Consider the following 23250-nt stretch of genomic DNA (forward strand, 5'->3'; position numbering starts at 1 on the left):
CTGAAATAATTTCCTTACAATCCACAGTCTCATGGTTTTCTTCAAACAGTTGGGATGTGTCCACTTCCTATGTTAGTCACACTGTATTGTCTCTGCGAGAGCCTCTCTCCCCAAGGATCTCTGTCCCATGCTTTCTCTGTGTGAGGTTCTCTGAATAAGGCCAAATCAATACCCACTGGTGCCTGAACGAAACAGCCAAAACCAGGGGTGGGGAGCCTGTGGCCTTCTAGGCCATTGTCTGTGGCCTTTTCTTCAAAAGAAAATTTTGGATGATCATTTTCCCCAGTTAGCAAAGGTCACTAATGAACAGGAGGATTCTTGCGAATCATTTGAAGACTATGCAGCTGTTATAGACTTATTAATTGGAGAATACAATGAAAGGTTCTCTGACTTTGAGGATCATGATATCACACTCAAATTAGCATTTCAATCTCACCTAGTTGATGTCTCCAAGGCTCCTAAAGAATTACAGATGGAATTGATTGAGCTCTCAGAAGATGACATTTTAAAGTCCTTATTTGACGCTAAGAAAGATCCGATTGGAATACGGAAAAAATGCAATAGAATACCCATGCCTTCGGTAACATGCACGATAAATACTTTCTTGGCTTCTAATCTGTAAGTGTAGTACACAGACCAGGAAAGAAGGGCCACAGATAACTGGATTTAATTTAATATGAAGTATTCTCCCAAGCTTTAATTTAAGGAGGTGTGGTGTGGTGGCTCAGTGGTTAGCACTACTGCCTCACAGCGCCAGGGACTCGGGTTTGATTCCAGCCTCGGGTGACTATCTGTGTGGTGTTCGCACCTTCTCCATATGTCTGTGCGCGTTTCTTCTGGGTGCTCTGGTGTCCTCCCATATTCCAAAGATATGCACGTTATGATGAATTGGCCATGCTAAATTGCTCAGGGATGTGTAGGTTAGGTGCATTAGTCAGGGATAAATGTAGGAGAATGGGTCTGGGTGGGTTACATTTTGGAAGGTCAGTGTGGACTTGTTGAGCTGAAGGACTTGTTTCCATTCTAAGATTCCCTTCCTCCCTACAGAGTCTGAGGTTGTGGTCTACACATCCCTGAAAACTATGGGCAATCAATCCACCCTAACCTGCACATCTTTGGATTGCAGAAGGAAACCCACGCAGACATGGGGAGAATGTGCAAACTGCACACAATCACCTGAGGCTGGGATTGAACTCAGGTGGCCGGTGCTTTGAGGCAGCAATGCTAACCACTGAGTCACCATGCCATCAAAGGAATAGATGACCACCAGCCAGAGCAAGAGAGAAAGGTAGGTGGTGCAGGGATCTCCTGTGGTCATTCCCCTGCAAAAAAGATATACTGTGTTGGATACTGTTGAGGGGAATGGCCTCTCAGGGGAAAATAGCAGCAGCCAAACTCATTGCACTATAGTTGGTTCTGCTGCAGAGAGGAGGGGTAAGAAGTGTACCTGGGTAATATTTCTAGGGGAATCATTTGTAAGGGGAATAAACAGGCGTTTCTGTGGCCGCAAATGAGACTCTAGGATAGTGTGCTGCCTCCCTGGTGCTAGGGTCAAGGAAGTCTCTGAGCAGGTGCAGGACATTCTGGAGGGGGTGGGTGAACAGCCAGTACCAGCACATTAGTACAAACAACACAAGGTTTAAAAAAGAAGGGATGAGGTCCTAAAAGCAGAATACTGTGAGCTAGGAAGAAAGTTAAGAAATTGGACTTAAAAGGTAGCGATCTCAGGATTACTACCGGTGCCACATGCTAGTCAGAGTAGAAATGACAGGATATGTCGGCTGAAAACATACTGTTGGGGGAGGGTTTCAGATTCCTGGGGAATTGGGACTAGTTATGGGGGGGGTGTTGTGATGAGACCTGTACAAATTGGATGGATTAAACCTGGGCAGGACTGGGACTAAGGTCCTGGGGGAGTGTTTGCTAGAGGGGATGGGAAGAGTTGAAACTAATATGACAGGGGGATGGGAATTGATGTAAGGAATCGGAGAAGGAGGGAGCAAGGGCAAAAGTAAAAGTGGAAAAGAGAAGAAAAGTGATAGGCAGAAAAACCTAGGACAAAATTCAAACTGGGCTGTTGAGAAAAATATTGATGAAGAGGTGCTAGTGTTGGACTGGGGTGGACAAGTTAAAAATCACACACACCAGGTTATAATCCAACAGGTTTATTTGAAAGTACTAGCTTTTGGAGTGCTGCTCCTTCATCAGGTAGCTGTAGAGCAGGATCATGAGACACAGAATTTATAGCAAAAGATCTCCGTGTAATGCAACTGAAACCATATATTGAACAAACCTAGATTGCTGTGAAATCTTTCATTTTTTAGAATGGGTTGCAGGTTTCGGTTCATTAATATGTAAATCCCAGAACGTCCTTCCAGTCACGTTCTTGAGATAACTTAAGGTTTTATAAACAAAGGTGACTTCTCAGCTCAGACAATGCCTTAAAGGTGTGAGGTTAGAGTCTGTCTGTATCCCAATCTTGAGCCAGACTGGTTCTACTTCCAAAGTAGGAATTAATAAAATGTTACATGTATTGACTGCTTGCATTGACTAACTGCAGATTGTGTTTTTTGAACAAAATAGAATGTATCTGCAATTACAATTCTGCAAATGCAAATATTGAGAACAAAACAAGTCATGTTTAAAAGAAAAGCTTAAAGGCTTTGTGCCTTAATGCATAGAGCATTTGCAGTAAAGTGGATGGACTAATCATACAGATAGATGTGAATGGGATTGTATACAGAGGAACCTCGATTATCTGAATATCATTTATCCGAATATCGGATTATCTGAAGGAGATCGCGAGGTCCCGACAGAAACATTGCATCAAAGACGTGTTTCCAACATTGATCACGTTTTTTGTTTACAGTGATTAAAAATGAACTTGGCTTCCTGAAATGCAGCCGAGAACAGTGCTGGACATGATGGGAGTGCAGGCACTGTCTCCAAATGACTGACTGCCCACCTTCTCTCTCTCACACACTTTCCTTGGAGTTCTAAAAAGACGTGTATCCTAAACCCCATTCCCCAGATAATCTCACCAACATTGTCTTGTACAAGGCAAACGTGGAACCTGTCAAAAGGTTCCAATAAAAAGTTATAAGTGTGGCTGTGTGTTTGTTTGCAATTTGGAGACTCAGCCCCAAAAGGCATCATCATCATCAGCAGCAGCAGCAGCAGCAGCAGCAGTCTTGTTGTTGGTGTCCAGTCTAGCTGCCCTGGAAAGGGGGTAGGGGACAGCGGGGATGGGGACAGATGGGGGAGCAGTGGTGGACAGGTTTAGCTGGAAGAACAGGAGGTGGGGGTGGACGGGGGCAGTGTTGGACGGGGTCGGGGACAGGCGGGGGGGAGGAGTTGGATGGGGTTGGAGCGAGCAGAGGGCGTGGTTGGACATGGTTTGGGGGGGATGTTTGGACTGGACAGGGTTTGGGAGCAGGGGGGCAGTGTTGGACAGGATTTGGGGGTGTGTAGGTGGGCAGGCAGGCAGTGGGGCCTCGTGCACGGTGTGCTGTGCAAGTCCTGAACGGGGAGTGGACTTAACAGAAAGCCCCGGAGCCCTAGAGGAAAGGCATTGAATCAATTAACTGAGTAATCAATTATCTGAATGAAACAGTGCCCGCTCATCTCATTCGGATAATTGAGATTCCTCTGTAATTGGGATTATGGAGACATGGCTGCAGGGTGACCAGGGAGGGGAATTGAATATCCCAGGGTATTCAATATTTAGGAAGGATCAGCAAAAAGGAAAAGGTGGTGAAGTGGCATTGCTGATTAAAGAGGAAAATAACGCAATGGTGAGAAAGGATATGAGGTCTGACACTGGAGTCTGTAGGAGTAGGATTAAGAAATACCAAGGGGCAAAAAAAATTAATGAGTGTCATATATAGACCCCCAAACTGCAGTGGTGATGTTGGGAATGGCATTAAATAGGAGATTAGAGATGCATGTGACAAGGGAATATCAGTGATCATGGATACTTTAACCTGCACATAGATTGGGCAAATCAAATTAGCCACAATACCTGAGAGGAGGAATGCCTAGAGTGTATACGGGATGGTTTCCTTGACCAATATGTGAAGGAACCAACTAGATAGCAGGCCATCTTAGACTGGATACTGTATAATGAGAAGTGGATCATTGCCATCTAACTGTGTGAGACCTGTGGGCATAAGTGACCATAAAATAATAGAATTGTTTATCATGATAGAAAGTGAGTTAGTGTTTTGGAGATGAGGGTGCTGAATCTTAATAAAGGAAACTATGAAGGTGTGAGACGTGAGTTGGCCATGATTGAATGGGGAGGATACAGAACTGGCTCAAAGGTAGAAGACAGAAGGTGGTGGTGGAGGGTTGTTTTTCAGACTGGAGGCCTGTGACCAGTGGAGTGCCACAAGGATCGGTGCGGAGTCCTCTACTTTTTGTCATTTACATAAATGATTTGGATGCAAGCATAAGAGGTACAGTTAGTAAGTTTGCAGATGACACCAAAATTGGAGGTGTAGTGGACAGTGAAGAGGGTTACCTCAGATTACAACAGGATCTGGACCAGATGGGCCAATGGGCTGAGAAGAGGCAGATGGAGTTTAATTCAGATAAATGCGAGGTGCTGCATTTTGGAAAAGCAAATCTTAGCAGGACTTATACAGTTAATGGTAAGGTCCTAGGGAGTGTTGCTGAACAAAGAGACCTTGGAGTGCGGGTTTATAGCTCCTTGAAAGTGGAGTCGTAGGTAGATAGGATAGTGATGAAGGCGTTTGGTATGCTTTCCTTTATTGGTCAGAGTACTGAGTACAGGAGTTGGGAAGTCATGTTGCGGCTGTACAGGACATTGGTTAGGCCACTGTTGGAATATTGTGTGCAATTCTGGTCTCCTTCCTATGGGAAAGATGCTGTGAAACTTGAAAGGGTTCAGAAAAGATTTACAAGAAAGTTACCATGGTTGGGGGATCTGAGCTATAGGGAGAGGTTGAACAGGCCGGGGCTAGGAGGCTGAGGGGTGACCTTATAGAGGTTTACAAAATTATTAGGAGCATGGATAGGATAAACAGACAAAGTCTTTTCCCTGGGTCAGGGAGTCCAAAATAGAGGGCATAGGTTTAGGGTGAGAGGGTAAAGATATAAAAGAGACCTCAGGGGAACTTTTTCACACAGAGGGTGGTACGTGTATGGAATGAGCTGCCAGAGGATGTGGTGGAGGCTGGTACAATTGCAACATTTAAGAGGCATTTGGATGGGTATATGAATAGGAAGGGTTTGGAGGGATATGCGCCGGGTGCTGGCAGGTGGGACTAGATTAGGTTGGGATATCTGGTCAGCTTGGACGGGTTGGACTGAAGGGTCTGTTTCCGTGCTGTACATCTCTATGACTCTACGTAAGGGATGACAGTGGATAGGCAATGGCGAATATTCAAAAAACACATGGAGGAACTGCAACAATTTATTCTTGTCTGGCCTAAAAGCAAAATGGGTAAGAGGGCCAATCCATGACTTACAAAGGAAATTAGAGATGCAACCTGATCCAAGCAAGAAACATACAGAATGATCAAGAAAAATAATACGTCTGAGGATTGGGAGCAGTTTAGAATTCAGCAAAGAAGGACCAAGAGATTGATTGATTAAGAAAGGGAGAATAAAGTATAGAAGTAAACTTGCAGGGAATATAAAGACTGACACTAAGAGTTTCTACGGGTATGTGAAGGGAAAGAAACTAGTGAAGAAAAATATAGGTCCCCTACAGACAGAAAAGGGGGAATGAAATGGCTGAGCAACTGAATACATAGTTTGTTTCTGTCTTCACAAATGTGGACACAAATCAGACACCAGAAATGTTGGAGAATACAGGTTTAGTGAGAGGGAAGAACTGAGGGAGATCATCATTAGTAGAGAAATGGTACTGTGAAAATTGAGGGGATTGAAGGCAGATAAACCTTCAGGGCCTGATAATTTACATCCCAAAGTATTTAAGGAGTGTTTCTAGAAATAGTGGATGTATTCGTGGTCATCCTCCAGGACACTCTGAACTCTGGTACAGTCCCTGCAGATTGGAGGTAGCTAATATCACTTCAATACCTCAAAAAAGAGAGGTAGGGAGACTGGTAAGCATAATGTCAGTAATGCGGAAAATTCTAGAATCCACTATCAAGGACTTTATAGTGAACCATTTAGAAAGCAATGGCAGGATCAGACAATCTATAAAGAGGTTTTATGAAGAGGAAGTCATGCCTGACAAATCTGTTGGAATTCTATGAAGAGATAGAAAGTAGAATTGACAAGGGGGAGCCAGATGATGTGGTAAATTTGGACTTTCAGAAAGAATTTGACAAAGTCCCACATAAAAGATTGTTATGCAAGATTAAAGAATATGGATTGGGGGAAGTGTATTGAGATGGAAAGAAAACTGATAGCATAGGAATTAATGGGTACTTTTCAAATTGGTAGGCAGTAACTAGTGGGGTGCCACAGGGACTGGTGCCAGAACCCCAGCTATTCACAATATATATTAATGATTTGGATGAGGGAACAAAATATTTGCATTTGAAAAGTTTGTAGATGATACCACAGGTGGGAGGGTGAACCGTATCAATGATGCGGAGATCCTTCAGCATGATCTGGACAGGTTGAGAGAGTGGGCAAATCAACACCAGATACAATATCATATGGATAAATAGAACGAGAAAGAACAAAGAAAATTACAGCACAGAAACATGCCCTTCAGCCATCCAAGCCTGCATTGATCCAGATCCTCTATATAAATGTGTCACCTATTTTCTTAGGATCTGTATCTCTCTTCTCCCTGTCCATTCATGTATCTGTCTAGATACATCTCTATTGTGCCCATCTCTATCATCTCTGCTGGCAACGATTCCAGGCACCCACCGCCCTCTGCATATAGAATTTACCACGCTTACCTCCCTTAAACCTTTCCTCTCTCACCTTGAACTCGTGACCCCCAGTAATTAGGAGGGGAGGGGGAGGGGGAGGGGGGAGAGAGAAAGCTTCTTGCTATACACCCTGTATATACCTCTCATGATTTTGTAGACCTCAATCAGGTCTCTCTTCAATCTCCGTCTTTCTAATGAAAGTAATTCTAATCTACTCAAACTCTCATCATAGCTAGCGCCCTCCATATCAGGCAACATCCTGGTGAACCTCCTCTGCATCCTCTCCAAAGAATCCACATCCTCCCGGTAATGTGGTGACCAGAACTGTATGCATTATGCCAAATGTGGTTGAACCAAAGTCCTTCACAACTGTAACATGATGCGCCAACTCTTGTACTCAATACCCCGTCCAATGAAGGAAAGCATTCTTGACCACGCTACTGACCTGCATTGCCACCTTCAAGGTATAATAGACCAGATCTCTCTGTACATCAATCTTCCCCAGGGCTTTTCCATTTACTGTATAGTTCGCTCTTGAATTGGATCTTCCAAAATGCATCACCTCTCAGTTGCTCAGATTGAACTCCATCTACCATTTCTCCATCCAGCTCTCCAATCTATCTTTGTTCTTTGGTATTCCCTGACAGTTCCCTTCACTATCTGCTACTCCACCAATTTTAGTGTCATCTGCAAACTTTCTAGTCAAACCACCTATACCTTTCTCCACATTATTTTTGTATATCCCAAACAACACTGGTCCCAGCATGCATCCCTTGGAACACCACCGGTCACAGTTCTCCATTTTGAGAAACTCCCTTCCACAACTACTCTCTGTCTCCTGCTGCCCAGCCAGTTCTTTATCCATCTAGCTAGTATACCCTGGAGCCCATGTGACTTCACTTTCTCTATTAGTCTAGCATTGTGAACCTTGGAGTTTACTTAAGGTTGAAGAAGCAAGACTCTGGTACAGGATTACAGGGTAGCTAAAAAAATAACTCAAACGGACTGAATGAGCTAGGAGGGGGTGTGAAAAAGCCTTGGTGGGAAGGTTTAGGGAAAACCCAAAGGCGTTCTACACGTACGTGAGGAATAAGAGAATGATCAAAGAGAGGGAAGGTTAAATCAGAGATCATGGAGAGAACTTGTACCTGGAGTCTGAAGAGGTAAGGGAGTCCCTCAATGAGTTTTTTGCTTCAGTATTCACGAGAGAGAGGGACCTTGTTGACAGTGAGAACACCATGGACCAGGTTAATAGGCTTGATCAGACTGATATTAAGCAAGAGGATGTGCTGGAAATTCTGGGAAGCATCAAGATAGATAAGTCCCCAGGACGGGACCTGATATATCCAAAGTTATAAATGGGAAGTGAGGAATGAGATTGCTGCACCTCTGGCGATGATCTTTACATTCTCACTCTCCACAGGAATAGTACTAGATGATTGGAGGGAGGAGAATGTTGTTCCTCAGTTCAAGAAAGGGAATAAGGAATTCAAGACCAGTCAATCTTACATCTGTGGGAAGCAAGGTACTGGAAAGGATTCTGAGAATTAGGATTTTTGACTATTTGGATAAACATCAGTTGATTAAAGATAGTCAGCATGGGTTTATGAGGGGCACGTCATTCCTCCCAAGCCTTATTAAGCTCTTTGAGGGTGTGAAAGACAACGTGATGGAAGTCGAGTAGTGGAAATGGTGTATATGGATTTCAGTAAGGGATTTAATAAGGTTCCCCATAGTAGGCTCACTCAAAGTTAGGAGGCATGGGATACAGGGAAATCTGGCTGTCTGGACATAGAATTGGCTGGCCGAAAGAAAATAGTGGGTGGCATTGTTTGGAAAGTATTTTGCCTGGAGGTTGGTGACCAGTGGTGTCCCACAGGGATCTGTTCTTGGACCTCTGCTCTTGTAGTTTATGAAGAGAGATTGAGTAGCTAGGGCTTTTCTCATTGGACAGAAAAAAAGAGAGGTGATTTGATCGAGGTGTACAAAGTCATGAGAGGCATAGATAGAGTAGATATCCAGAGACTTTGCCCAGAGCAGAAATGGCTGTCATGAGGGGTCATAACTTTAAGTCAATTGGAGGAAGGTACAGGGGAGATGTCAGAGGCAGAGAGTAGTGGGTGTGTGGAATGCACTGCCAGTGATGGTAGTAGAGTCAGAGACATTTAAGTGACTGTTGGACAAGCACATGGATTGGAATAAATTGAAGGGTGTGTAGGTTAGGTAGATCTTAGATTAAGATAATTGCTCAGCACAACACAGTGGGCAGAAGGGCCTGTACTGTCCATGAGCATTCTAAAACTCACGGAATTGTGATCACTATTCCCCTACTGAAACTACAAGCACTTGACCTGGCTCATTCCTCAATACCAGGTCCAGTTTGGCCCCTTCCTGAATTAGGCTATTTACATACTGTTCTATAAAACCCTCCTTGATGTTCTTACAAATTCTGCTCCATCTCAACCCTAACACTGAGTGTGAATCCCAGTCAATGTTGGGAAAATTTAAATTCCCCTTTCAACACCACCTTTTTGCTCCACAACTTTCCATATCTAACATAGAACATAGAACATAGAAGGATACAGCGCAGTACAGGCCCTTCGGCCCTCGATGTTGCGCCGACCGAATCCTACCTAACCTATACTAGCCCAATAACTTCCAAATGCCTATCCAATGCCCGCTTAAATGACCATAAAGAAGGAGAGTTCACCACTGATACGGGCAGGGCATTCCATGAACTCACAACCCGCTGTGTGAAGAATCTACCCCTAACATCTGTCCTATACCTACCACCCCTTAATTTAAAGCTATGTCCCCTAGTAACACCTGACTCCATTAGCGGTAAAAGGTTCTTAGTATCTACCCTATCTAAACCCCTAATCATCTTATACACTTCTATCAGATCTCCCCTAAACCTTCTCTTCTCCAATGAGAACAGCCCCAAGTGCCTCAGCCTTTCCTCATAAGATTTTCCTACCATTCCAGGCAACATCCTGGTAAACCTCCTCTGCACTCGTTCTAAAGCTTCCACATCCTTCCTATAGTATGGCGACCAAAACTGCACACAATACTCCAGATGAGGCCGCACCAGAGTCTTATACAACTGCAACATGACCTCAGGACTCCGGAACTCAATTCCTCTGCCAATAAAGCCCAGTACACCATATGCCTTCCTCACAGCACTATTTACCTGGGTGGCAACTTTCAGAGATCTGTGTACATGGACACCAAGATCCCTCTGCTCATCCACACTACCAAGTAGCCTACCATTAGCCCAGTAATCCATCATCTTGTTATTCCTACCAAAGTGAACGACTTCGCACTTAGCTACATTGAATTCCATTTGCCACATTTCCGCCCAGCTCTGCAACTTATCTATATCCCGCTGTAACCTACCACTTCCTTCCTCACTATCCACAACTCCACCGACTTTTGTGTCATCTGCAAACTTGCTTACCCAGCTTTCAAGTCCTTCCTCTAGATCATTTATAAAGATAACAAAAAGCAATGGTCCCAAAACAGATCCTTGTGGTACACCGCTAGTAACTGCGCTCCAAGATGAACATAATCCATCAACTACTACCCTCTGTCTCCTTCCAGCCAGCCAATTCCTAATCCAAACCTCTAATGTATCCTCAATGCCATACCTCCGAAGTTTTAGCATTAGCCTACCATGGGGAACCTTATCGAACGCCTTACTAAAATCCATATACACAACATCTACTGCTTTACCCTCATCCACTTCCTTGGTCACCTTCTCAAAGAACTCAATAAGGTTTGTGAGGCACGACCTGCCCTTCACAAAACCATGCTGGCTATCCCTGATCACGTTATTCCTACCCAGATGTTCATAAATCTTATCCCTTACCATTCTCTCTAAGACTTTGCCCACCACTGAAGTCAGACTCACTGGCCTATAGTTGCTAGGGCTATCCCTACTCCCTTTCTTGAACAATGGGACCACATTCGCTATCCTCCAGTCCTCTGGTACTATTCCTGTTGACAACGACGACATAAAAATCCAGGCCAATGGCTCTGCTATCTCCTCCCTAGCTTCCCATAGGATCCTGGGGTAAATGCCATCAGGCCCAGGAGACTTATCTATATTCATCCTTTCCAATATTCCCAAAACCTCATCCCTGCATATTTCCAGGGCATCCATTCTAATTATTTGTGATTCCATATTCACATCAGCAACAGTGTCCTGTTCCTGAGTGAATACTGAGGAAAAGTACTGATTTAATGTCTCTCCAATCTCCTCCGCCTCCACACACAACTTCCCACTACTATCCTTGACTGGACCGATACCTACCCTAGTCATCCTTTTATTCTTGACATACCTATAGAAAGCCTTTGGGTTTTCCCTAATCCTACCAGCTAAAGACTTTTCATGTCCCCTTCTTGCTTCTCTTAGCTCCCTCTTTAGCTCCTTCCTGGCTACCTTATAACACTCAATCGCCCCTACTGAACCTTCACGCCTCATCTTTACATATGCCGCCTTCTTCCCTTTCACAAGGGACTCCAATTCCTTACTAAACCACGGCTGCCTCACAAGGCCCTTTACACCATGCCTGACTGGTACATACCTATCGAGGACACGCAGTAGCTGCTCCTTGAACACTCCCCACATCTCATTAGTGTTCTTCTCTTGAAGCCTGTTTTTCCAATCCACACATCCTAAGTCATGCCTCACTGCATCATAATTTCCCTGCCCCCAGCTATAGCTCTTGCCCTGCGGCACACGATTATCCCTCTCCATCACTAAAGTAAAAGTCACCGAGTTGTGGTCACTGTCCCCGAAGTGCTCACCTACCTCCAAGTCTAACACCTGGCCTGGTTCATTACCTAGAACCAAATCCAATATAGCCTCCCCTCTTGTTGGCCTGTCGACATATTGTGTCAGGAAACCCTCCTGCACACATTGTACAAACACCGACCCATCTAATGAACTCGAGCTATAGCTCTCCCAGTCAATATCTGGGAAGTTAAAGTCCCCCATAACAACCACCCTGCTACCTTCACTCTTTTCCTGAATCATCCTCGCAATATTATCCTCTACTTCTCTAGGACTATTAGGAGGCCTGTAGAAAACACCTAACAGGGTGACCTCACCTTTCCTATTTCTAACCTCAGCCCAAACTACCTCAGATGGCAAGTCCTCTTCCATCGTCCATTCCACTGCTGTGATACTGTCTTTGACAAGTAATGCCACGCCTCCCCCTTTTTTACCCCCATGTCTGATCCTACTAAAACATTTGAACCCTGTTTACATATTTGTACCTCTATCTCATGCTCGCTGTTGGGAGGCCTGGAGTACAGCCCCAACATTGTTACCACACCTTTCCTGTTTCTGAGCTCTCCCCATATTGCCTCACTGCTCGAGTTGTACATAGTACCCTCCTTCAGCACAGCTGTGATATCCTCTCTGACTGGTAATGCAACTCTTTCACCCCTTTTACCTCCCTCTCTATCCCGCCTGAAGCATCTATATCCTGGAATATTTAGTTGCCAATCATGCCCGTCCCTCAACCAATGTGAGGGTATTCACTTTTGAAAGTAAAACAAGGCAGCAGATTACAAGGCAGCAGGGAGACACTGAACGAATACTTTTCGTCAGTATTCACTCAGGAACAGGACATTGTTGCTGATGTGAATATTGAGTCACAATTAATTAGAACGGATGGCTTTGAGATATGTAAGGAAGAGGTGTTGGAAATGCTGGAAAGGGTGAAAATAGACAAGTCCCCTGGGCCTGATGGCATTTATCCTAGGATTCTCTGGGAAGCAAGGGAGGAGATTGCAGAGCCGTTGGCCTTGATTTTTATGTCCTCATTGTCTAAAGGAATAGTGCCAGAAGACTGGAGAATAGCAAATATGGTTCCCTTGTTCAAGAAGGGGAGTAGGGATAACCCTAGTAACTATAGGCCGGTGAGTCTCACTTCTGTTTTGGGCAAAGTCTTGGAGAGAATTGTAAGGGATAGGATTTATGAACATCTGGATAGGAATAATGTGATCAAGGATAGTCAGCATGGTTTTGTTAAGGGCAGGTTGTGCCTCACAAACCTATTGAATTCTTTGAGAAGGTGACTAAGGAGGTGGACAAGGGTAAAGCAGTAGATGTGGTGTATATGGATTTTTGTAAAGCGTTTGATAAGGTTCCCCATGGTAGGCTCCTGCAAAAAATACGGAGGTATGGCATTGAGGGTGAGTTGGAGGTTTGGATTAAGAATTGGCTGGCTGGAAGGAGACAGAGGGTAGTAGTTGATGGTAAAGGTTCATCTTGGAGTGCAGTTACTAGTGGTGTTCCGCAAGGATCTATTTTGGGACCATTGCTGTTCGTCATTTTTATAAATGACCTGGAGGATGGGCTAGAAGGTTGGGTGAGCAAGTTTGCGGATGATACGAAAGTAGGTGGAGTTGTTGACAGTGAGGAACGATGTGGCAGGTTACAGCGGGATATAGATAAGCTGCAGAGCTGGGCAGAAAGGTGGCAAATGGAGTTCAATGTAGGTAAGTGTGAAGTGATTCACTTTGGTAAGAGTAACAAGAAGATGGAGTACTGGGCTAATGGTCGGATACTTGGTAGTGTGGATGAGCAGAGGGATCTTGGTGTCCATGTACACAGATCTCTGAAAGTTGCCACCCAGGTAAATAGTGCCGTGAAGAAGGAATATGGCGTACTGGCTTTTATTGGTAGAGGAACTGAGTTCCAGAGTCCTGAGGCCATGTTGCAGTTGTATAAGACTCTGGTGCGACCGCATCTGGAGTATTGTGTGCAGTTTTGGTCGCCATACTATAGGAAGGATGTGGAGGCACTGGAACGGGTGGAGAGGAGGTTTACCAGGATATTGCCTGGTATGGTAGGAAGATCGTATGAGGAAAGGCTGAAGCACTTGGAGAAAAGAAGGTTTAGGGGTGACTTGATAGAGGTGTACAAGATGATTAGGGGTTTAGATAGGGTTGACAATGAAAACCTTTTTCCACGTATGGAGTCAGCTATTACGAGGGGGCATAGCTTTAAATTAAGGGGAGGTAGGTATATAACAGATGTTAGGGGTAGATTCTTTACTCAGCAAGTCGTGAGATCATGGAATGCTTTGCCAGTAGCAGTGGTGGACTCTCCCTCTTTATGGGCATTTAAACGGGCATTAGATAGGCATATGGAGGATAGTGGGCTAGTGTAGGTTAGGTGGGCTTGGGTCGGCGCAACATCGAAGGCCAAAGGGCCGGTACAGCGCTGTATTTTTCTGTGTTCTATGTACCCAAGTGACTATTAGTTGGAAAAGGGGAGTGTGCAGTGGGACCTGGGTGTCCTTGTGCACCAGTCACTGAAGGTAAGCATGCAGGAACAGCAGGCAGTAAAGAAGGAAAATGGTATGTTGGCCTTCATTGTGAGACGTTTCAAATACAGGAGCAGGGATGTGTTGTTGCAGTTATACAGGATTGGTGAGGCCACACCTAGTTTTGGTCTCCTTTTCTGACGAAGGGTGCTCTTGCTCTCGAGGGAACTTAGCAAAGGTTTACCAGGCTGAGTCCAGGGACGGTGGGACTGACATATGAGGAGAGATTGACTGACTGGGTTAGGATTGTTTTCAGATGAATGAGGGGAGAATCTCTTAGAGACTTGTAAAAATTCTAACAGGACGAGACAGAGTAGATGCAGGGAGGATGTTTCTGGTGGTGGGTGTGTTCACAACCAGGGGTTACAGTCTGAGGATTCGAGTAGACCACTTAGGACGAATATGAGGAGACATTTCTTCACCCAAAGAGTGGTGAGCCCTTACCACAGGAAGTAGTTGATGTCAAACCTTTGAATGTATTCAATAGGTGACTAGATGCAGTACTTGGTGAAAAAAGGCTCAAAGATTTTGGGGAGAAAGCAGGATTGGGCTATTGAATTGAACGATCAGCAAAGATCGTGATGAATGGCATAGCAAGCCCAGAGGGCCGAATGGCCTTCTCCCACTCCTACATTCTATGTTTCTCCAGTATTTGCTGTTTTTATTTCAGAATCCAGCATCTGCAGTACTTAACATTAATTTGGGTAACTTGCTCTCCTGTTCTCATTCGTAGACCAAGATGAGCTCACCTTTATAGGTTCCAGAACAAAGAACGAGGTCAGGAAGGAGAAGAATGCAGAGATCAGCCACATTAGCACCACATGGTTGGGAAATAACATGCCATAGGACACCGTCACACTGACACACACAGCGATCAGCAGGAAGCAGAGGATGTATGTTACATAGAGGGTTGAGTGTGGAAACATCCATTTCCTTGGGCTTTTTAAGATGCCTGTAATAAATATAATGTTAGAAAGCGCAGAGATATCAGGCCCATCATTACAATCAATCCATGCAGTGATACAAGTACATGTAGTGACAATGATCCGAGCCCTTTTAACAACACACCAGGAATCAGTCCTTTAGAGTGGGCCTTCAGAATCAGCAGGGAACTTATTAAAGTCCCTACTCTCTATGTTTGCCAGGCATTAAAACATGTGGGGCAGCAAACACTCATGCAGTGAGAAGGCAACAGAAAATCCAGATTGGCAGCGGAGTAGCAGGGATGCATGCAAGCTCTTCAGCTCAGGGAACATCTGTTTCTGTCTGCTTCTTGTCATTTTGTTTTTGTTTCTGCTCTTTTCGTTTCTCTTATTCATTTTTTAAAAAGACTTTTGCAGCCCAATGGCATTGGCATGGCAGCGAGACCGGGCCAGGTGTGGAATGGCAGCAGGGTCAGAAATGGAACTTTCCTCCTGGGTGATTGGAAGCAGTGGTGGCAAAGCTCCCCCAGCAATCGGAGGCAGCAGATTCTTCGAGATGGTGGAGGGTGGCCAGAGTGGGATGCTTGGCATGGTGGCAGTGGCAGTCTGGCCTGGCAGTGGAGCTAGAAACTCCTGGTTGCCCTCAGTCCAGAGCAGGGATTCCTGGCATCATAAAGGTGGCATCGTAGCCAAAGATCCCTGCTTGTCATCATGATGGGCCAGGAGCAGGGACTCCTGGTTGTGAGGTGAATGTGGGACCCAGCATAGACAGCAGCATCAAAAAGGTGTGCCCAGTATAAGAGATGGTGCCTAAAGAGTGGTGACTCCTACATTGGTGGGTCCAGCACAAGCCTTGGGAGGGGTGGCAGCCCAATTATTACTGATGAGCCAGCTCAGGATTCATCATGGAGATGGCGGAACAAAGATGGACCCTCTTTCAGTTATATCTTTTTATTTCTTAAACTATTCGAAATGGCACAGGATTGTGGTGACATTTGAAGCATTTCACTGTAGTTTTCAATGTAAAATGCAAGTGACAATAAAACGTTCAAATTCAAAATTCAGTACAGGCACATAGAGAAGAAACCAGATCTCTCACAGCCACTGATGCCCCATCCAAAGGTGACCACATTCTGGAAGATTTTGGATTAGGGGTGTAAGCTATTCAGTGGCACTGCTTTGTGCAGCTTCATGTGGCAAATTACAAGTTGGACTGTAGGATCTGTTTCTGAGCTGTATAACTCCATGACTCTATCACTGGGGACTGAAGTATCTATCACTGCAGTTAGCAAGATGCTAAACTGTGTTAAAACTGCCCCATTGAAGGTTTAACTGATATCACACCAGCGTAAGCCTGCAACAAATAACTCAGTAAAAAGGTCACAGGCCTCCCACTATTTAGAAGGGCCCACATTTGACTGCAGTCCAGGCTGAGTTGACAAATGAGTTGACACTTTGAGAATGACAACTGAACTCATTGGGCTGGAAAGAAACAATGTTCAGCCCTAAACAAAAACAGAAATAGCTGGAGAACCTCAGCATGCCTGGCAGAATCCAGAGAGAGAAAAACAGTTAATGGTTTTGGTCCAGTTGCCCTTCTTCAAAATTGAATCAGGTTCTGAAGGCAGGTCACTGGGCCTGAAATATTAACTCTGCTTTCTCTCCACAACTGCTGCCAGATATGAGTATCACTAGCTCTTTCTGCTTTTGTTTGTGATTTCCAACATCCACAGTTCTGTTTTTTTTTGAATATTCAGCCATGGTTCATGGCTTTGCTTCAATAACCAGTGCATTCATTTGTACACATGTCCAGTTGGTCATTAAGCCTGGTTGTGATGCCTTCCAAGGGTAATGATTCAAACAGTCCAGTTTCATTTGTGAAGAACTGAGGCAATGGGCAGTGGTTTCAGTACTTCCCAGAAATAATTAGTGTCCTGGGAGAAAGGAGAGCAGAATATTTGTGTATGGAGGTATTTACAATTTCCCCAAGACTGGTATGCTGAAGGGTGCCAACGCTATCCTCTGCTCACTGACCAGCTTACCTGACAGTGGGATAAAGCTGGAGAAAGCTCCCATTGTGATGACACTAAACATGGAGCTGAGGCTAACTTATTAGCAAAGATAGAAGGATTAGCTAATGAGAATGGGAATGAATGAATCATTTTTAGATTGACAAGCTGTGAGGAGTGGAGTGTCACAGGAATCAGTGCTGGGTCCTGAACTACTTTTCATCGATATCAATGCCTTGGATACAGGGACTGAATGCATATTAACTAAATTTGTCAAGGGCACTAAGCTAGGGAGCAAAGTAAAGTTGTCATCAAGAAGTAGAAAATCTGTAAGGGGAGACAGACAGTTTGAGGGAGTGGGCAAATATCTGGCAGATAGTGAATGTAAACTTGACTACTTTGGCAGGGATTGGAAAAACAAGTGTGTGGTTTAAATGGAGAGAGATTGCAGAACACCAAGGTATAGAGGGATTTGGGTATCCCAACTTATAATTACAGAGTTAACCAGCTGGTGTCAGGCTTCATCGGTTGTGTGGCTAGAGGGAGTGGTGATTGTTGGAGTGTTCTTGGGGGTGGGGGAGCGGTGATTGTCAGAGAGTTGTCAAGTAAATGGTTATGATTCTTGGGGGTGGTGGTAATTGTAAATGGTGAGGGCGGGTGTTGTGGGGGTGGTGCTGGTGATTGGGGGGTGGTGATTGTCAGGTGTTGGGAGAGATGGTGGTGATTGTTTGGGGGGGAATGGTGGTGATTGTTGGGTGGGGCGCTGGTGATTGTTGGAGTGTTGTCAGGGCTGTGGGGTAGCATTGTTGGCATGAAGTTTTGTGTTGAGCTCAGTTACATTGATCAAACTGGTCAATCATGGAGTTAAAGCAGGTACCAGTATAACATTCTGCACATCTGGCCCAGCTTTCTTACACTGAGCTCAGTGTTGGACACATTTGTAGTTCAGGTACAACAAATCAGCTCAGTAGAAATACACCTCTCAGCTGGCTACTCCATTCACACACACTTTGGACTGGGGGTGATGAGGGTCCTGACACATATGACTCCATATATATCCCATCTCTAATTATCCAGATACTGAAAGATTCAGGCCAATATTTCAGCATTAAGAGGTAGTCCTGAGTCACGAAGGTTAGTGGACTTACATGGAGTAGATTCTTTCCCTACCTGCAACAAGTCACTTACACATTCTACAACATACAATGAACAGATAATGACCATCTCCATTCACTCAAATTTATTTTCTTCCATTTGAAATTCAATGGTCTAACCATCACAAAACTTTTCACTTCATGAACCTTGAGGGGGTGGGAATCAGCACTGACCCCAAACTCAATCAGACTAATTGTTAGGTTTGTTACAAGCAGTGAGTAATACACTTCCTGTAAAGCAGTGAGCAAGAACTAGGGAGCTAACTGTGCAATGGACATAAAGGAATAGTTTCAAATAGACAGAGCAAGGAGGGAGGGGGCAGATAAAATCTTCAAGGGACAGTATCTCAGGTGTGTGAATACCAAATCTCATTTGTAGGTGGAGATTTTAAGGAAGCATTGTTACTGATCTGTGCTCTCTGTAGTAGTTTCTGACTACGTTGGGTAAAATTAAACACTGACCGATGCGTGTGGAAAAGGTGGAGCCAGGTGTGGGAGCTGGTTCCCAACTGGCCAGGAAGCTGTTGGCTGTTCCCCTTGATGATAAGAATGAGGATGACTGATGCAGGGCTCCAGTGTGCAGCTTCTTCTCCCCCAGATCAGAGCAAGTACTGTTCGAGCTCTCTAAACTAAAGGAAGGAAAAGGGACAGAGCCCGTTAGTAAGCAGTGGTGTCTATGATCTCCCTCACACTGCAGTGTTTGCTTCTTGGAGATGTTCCAAAACTCTCTCAGTTATTTTGGCCTAATATTCTGGAATTGTTTCTCTAAACATCTTCTATTTATAGAACATAGAACATTACAGTGCAGTACAGGCCCTTCGGCCCTCAATGTTGCGTCGCCTTGTCATATCAATCTGAAGCCCATCCCACCTACACTATAGGTGTACGTCCATGTACGTCCATATGCCTGTCCAATGACGATTTAAATGTACATAAACTTGGCGAATCTACTACCGTTGCAGGCAAAGCATTCCATAACCTTACTACTCTCTGAGTAAAGAAACTACCTCTGATATCTGTCCTATATCTATCACCCCTCAAGTTAAAGCTATGCCCCCTCGTGCTCACCATCATCATACTTGGAAAAAGGCCCTCCCGGTCCACCCTATCTAACCCTCTGATTATCTTATATGTCTCTATTAAGTCACCTCTCAACTTCTTCTCTCCAATGAAAACAGTCTCAGGTCCCTCAGCCTTTCCTTGTAAGACCTTCCCTCCATACCAGGAAACATCCAAGTAAATCTCCTCTGCACCCTTTCCAAAGCTTCCACATCCTTCCTATATTGTGGTTACCAGAACTGTACTCAATACTCCAAGTGCGGCCGCACCATAGTTTTGTACAGCTGTAGCATAACCTCATAGTTCTGGAAGTTGATTCCTCTATTAATAAAAGCTAAAACACTGTATGCCTTCTTAACAACCCTGCCAACCTGGGTGGCAACTTTCAAGGATCTGTGTACATGGACACGGAGATCTCTCTGCTCATCTACACTACCAAGAATCTTACCATTAACCCAGTACTTTGCATTCCGGTTACTCCGACCATAGTGAATCACCTCACACTTGTCCGCATTAAACTCCATTTGCCAACTCTCAGCCCAGCTCTGCAGCTTATCTATGTCTCTCTGTAACCTACAACATTGTTCGTCGCTATCCACAACTCCACTGACCTTAGTGTCATCTGCAAATTTACTAACCCACCCTCTATGTCCTCATCCAGGTTGTTTATAAAAATGATAAACAGCAGTGGACTCAACACCGACCCTTGCGGTACACCACTGGTAACTGGACTCCAGGATGAACATTTCCCATCAACCACCACTCTCTGTCTTCCTTCAGCAAGCCAATTACTGATCCAAACTGCCATATCTCCCACAATCCCATTCCTCTGCATTTTGTACAATAGCCTACTGTGGGGAACCTTTTCGAACGCCTTGCTGAAATCCATATACACCACATCAACCAGTTTACTCTCATCTACCTGTTTGGTCACCTTCTCAAAGAACTCAATAAGGTTCATGGGGCACGACCTACCCTTCACAAAACCGTGCTAACTATCCCTAATCAAATTATTCTTTTCTAGATGATTATAAATCCTATCTCTTATAACCTTTTCCAACACTTTACCAACAACTGAAGTAAGGCTCACTGGTCTATAATTACCAGGGTTGTCTGTACTCCCCTTCTTGAACAGGGGAACCACATTTGCTACCCTCCAGTCTTCTGGCACTAAAGGCTCGGCAATTTCCTCCCTGGCTTCCCAGAGGATCCTAGGATTAATCCCATCCAGCCCAGGGGACTTATCTATTTTCACACTGTTTAAGATGCTCCCTCTTTATCTGTTCTGATTGACAGAAGGAAAAGTTGGAAACTGATGTTTGTGCTAATCCACAGATTTAAAGTTTAAAAATGGCAGTGCTTGGAGCCAATGTTGTGCATCATCTGTGTGATGTTCAGGTGTGCAGTGGAATCCCATCTGTATGTTCTCCTGCTCAGATGGAATTTCACTTTGGCCCCAAGGTCCTGAAGCTCCCTCTTGGGTATGCATCGTGTGTGTTTTTGCCCTGCGAAGTGTTTTTTTTTGTACAGGCTGCTGCTGCTGCACATCATTCTCCCTTAACTCTTATGACTAGAACATAGAACATAGAACATAGAACAGTACAGCACAGAACAGGCCCTTCAGCCCACAATGTTGTGCCGACCACTGATCCTCATGTATGCACCCTCAAATTTCTGTGACCATATGCATGTCCAGGAGTCTCTTAAATGTCCCCAGTGACCCTGCCTCCACAACTGCTGCTGGCAACGCATTCCATGCTCTCACAACTCTCTGTGTAAAGAACCCGCCTCTGACATCCCATCTATACTTTCCTCCAATCAGCTTAAAACTAGGACCCCTCCTGTTAGTCATTTCTGCCCTGGGAAATAGTCTCTGGCTATTGACTCTATCTATGCCTCTCATTATCTTGTATACCTCAGTTAGGTCCCCTCTTCTCCTCCATTTCTCCAATGAAAAAAGTCCTAGCTCAGTCAACCTCTCTTCATAAGATAAGCCCTCCAGTCCAGGCAGCATCCTGGTAAACCTTCTCTGAACCCTCTCCAAAGCATCCACATCTTTCCTATAATAGGGTGTCCAGAACTGGATACAGTATTCTAAGTGCGGTCTAACCAAAGTTTTATAGAGCTGCAACAAGATCTCACGACTCTTAAACTCCATCCCCCTGTTAATGAAAGACAAATCACCATTTGCTTTCTTAACAACCCTGTCCACTTGGGTTGCCATTTTAAGGGATCTATGTACCTGCACACCAAGATCCCTCTGTTCCCCAACACTGCCAAAAATCCTATCCTTAATCCTGTAATCAGCTTTCAAATTCGACCTTCCAAAATGTATCACCTCACATTTATCCAGGTTGAACTCCATCTGCCACCTCTCAGCCCATCTCTGCATCCTGTTAATGTCCCGCTGCAGCCTACAACAGCCCTCTATACTGTCAACGACACCTCCAACCTTTGTGTCATCTGAAAACTTGCTAACCCATCCTTCAATCTCCTCATCCAAGTCATTAATAAAAATTACAAAGAGTAGTGGCCCAAGGACAGATCCCTGTGGAACACCACTCATCACAGACTTCCAGGCAGAATATTTTCCTTCTACCACTCGCTGTCTTCTGTTGGCCAGCCAATCCTGTATCCAGACAGCTATGTTCCCCTAAATCCCATTCCTCCTGACCTTCTGAATGTCTACTGCCTGGACATGCCCTGGCATGTCAATTTGCTGCAGTGGCCAAGAGTCCCTAGTAGAGGGCTCTCTATTCAGGAATTCTCCCATTTTTCAATGGGGACTGAGGGTAGAGGATGTTGCTTGCAGGAGTCTCCTATAACCACAGATTGTGAAGGGTCCCATACTCCCAGCCCAGATGTGTTGTGGTGCTGTGGAGTCCATGAGCCATGTATATACTGGTTGTGAGTGATAACACCCCCTTTTTAGTTACTTGGAAAATCTTTTGCTGTGCTTTTGGTCCATTTCAGCCCTACACTCTGGATCTTTGGGCATCGGTTGCAGAGGGGTGTGAGTAAGCCATAGGACCGGTGGGCGGCACGGTGGCACAGCGTGGGCGGCACGGTGGCACAGTGGTTAGCACTGCTGCCTCACAGCGCCTGTAGACCCGGGTTCAATTCCCGACTCAGGCGACTGACTGTGTGGAGTTTGCACGTTCTCCCCGTGTCTGCGTGGGTTTCCTCCGGGTGCTCCGGTTTCCTCCCACAGTCCAAAGATGTGCGGGTCAGGTGAATTGGCCATGCTAAATTGCCCGTAGTGTTAGGTAAGGGGTAAATGTAGGGGTATGGGTGGGTTGCGCTTCGGCGGGTCGGTGTGGACTTGTTGGGCCGAAGGGCCTGTTTCCACACTGTAAGTCTAATCTAAATCTAATCTAAAACCAAGACCTCCTCATGGGTCAAACCAAGTTGGTCTTTAACAGATCTGGGCAGTGTCTGTGATTAGGGTCGCAGTTGTCAATTGTCTATCTGAGTGTCCTTGAAGAGACAGTACACAGTGTCCATCAATAATCTCTATGCCTTTACAGAAAAGTGGCCATTGCAGGGTGTGGAATTCCATATCTCCATTCTGATTTAGCCCTCTCCCTGTCACCTGTGGTGGTCTGTATTGCCCTTAATGGGCTCTGCACATAAACATGGGTGATAGGTTAATAGGTTAAAATTATCAAAAGTGATTTGTTGATTGTGTGTGATAGCACTTCCAGACACTACGCAAAAGAAAAAGTGAGCTGGGTTTTGAGGTCTCTTGTAACAGTGGTACTGTCCCTACCTCTAGACTAGGAGGCCTGGGTTCAAATTCCACTTGCTCCATAGGTATGTCAGAACATCCCTGAACAAGTTGATTAACAAAACTAGAGCTCAATTCTTTCTTAGTGGGGGCATTG

At 44.9% G+C, this 23250-nt stretch overlaps 1 protein-coding gene across 1 annotated transcript in view; it reads right to left on the minus strand.

The window, feature by feature from the left end:
- The window catches only part of pkd1b (polycystic kidney disease 1b), a 228309-nt gene that overhangs the window by 64033 nt on the left and 141026 nt on the right, over positions 1-23250 (minus strand). The window contains exons 28-29 of the mRNA XM_060844405.1: positions 18770-18936; positions 14971-15173 (exon numbers count right to left, since the gene is read on the minus strand). Coding sequence (XP_060700388.1) covers positions 14971-15173; positions 18770-18936 — 370 coding nt within the window. The remainder of the gene's footprint in view (positions 1-14970; positions 15174-18769; positions 18937-23250) is intronic.

The sequence above is a fragment of the Hemiscyllium ocellatum genome, chromosome 25 (assembly GCF_020745735.1).
Source record: "Hemiscyllium ocellatum isolate sHemOce1 chromosome 25, sHemOce1.pat.X.cur, whole genome shotgun sequence".
NCBI classification, from domain to species: domain Eukaryota; kingdom Metazoa; phylum Chordata; class Chondrichthyes; order Orectolobiformes; family Hemiscylliidae; genus Hemiscyllium; species Hemiscyllium ocellatum.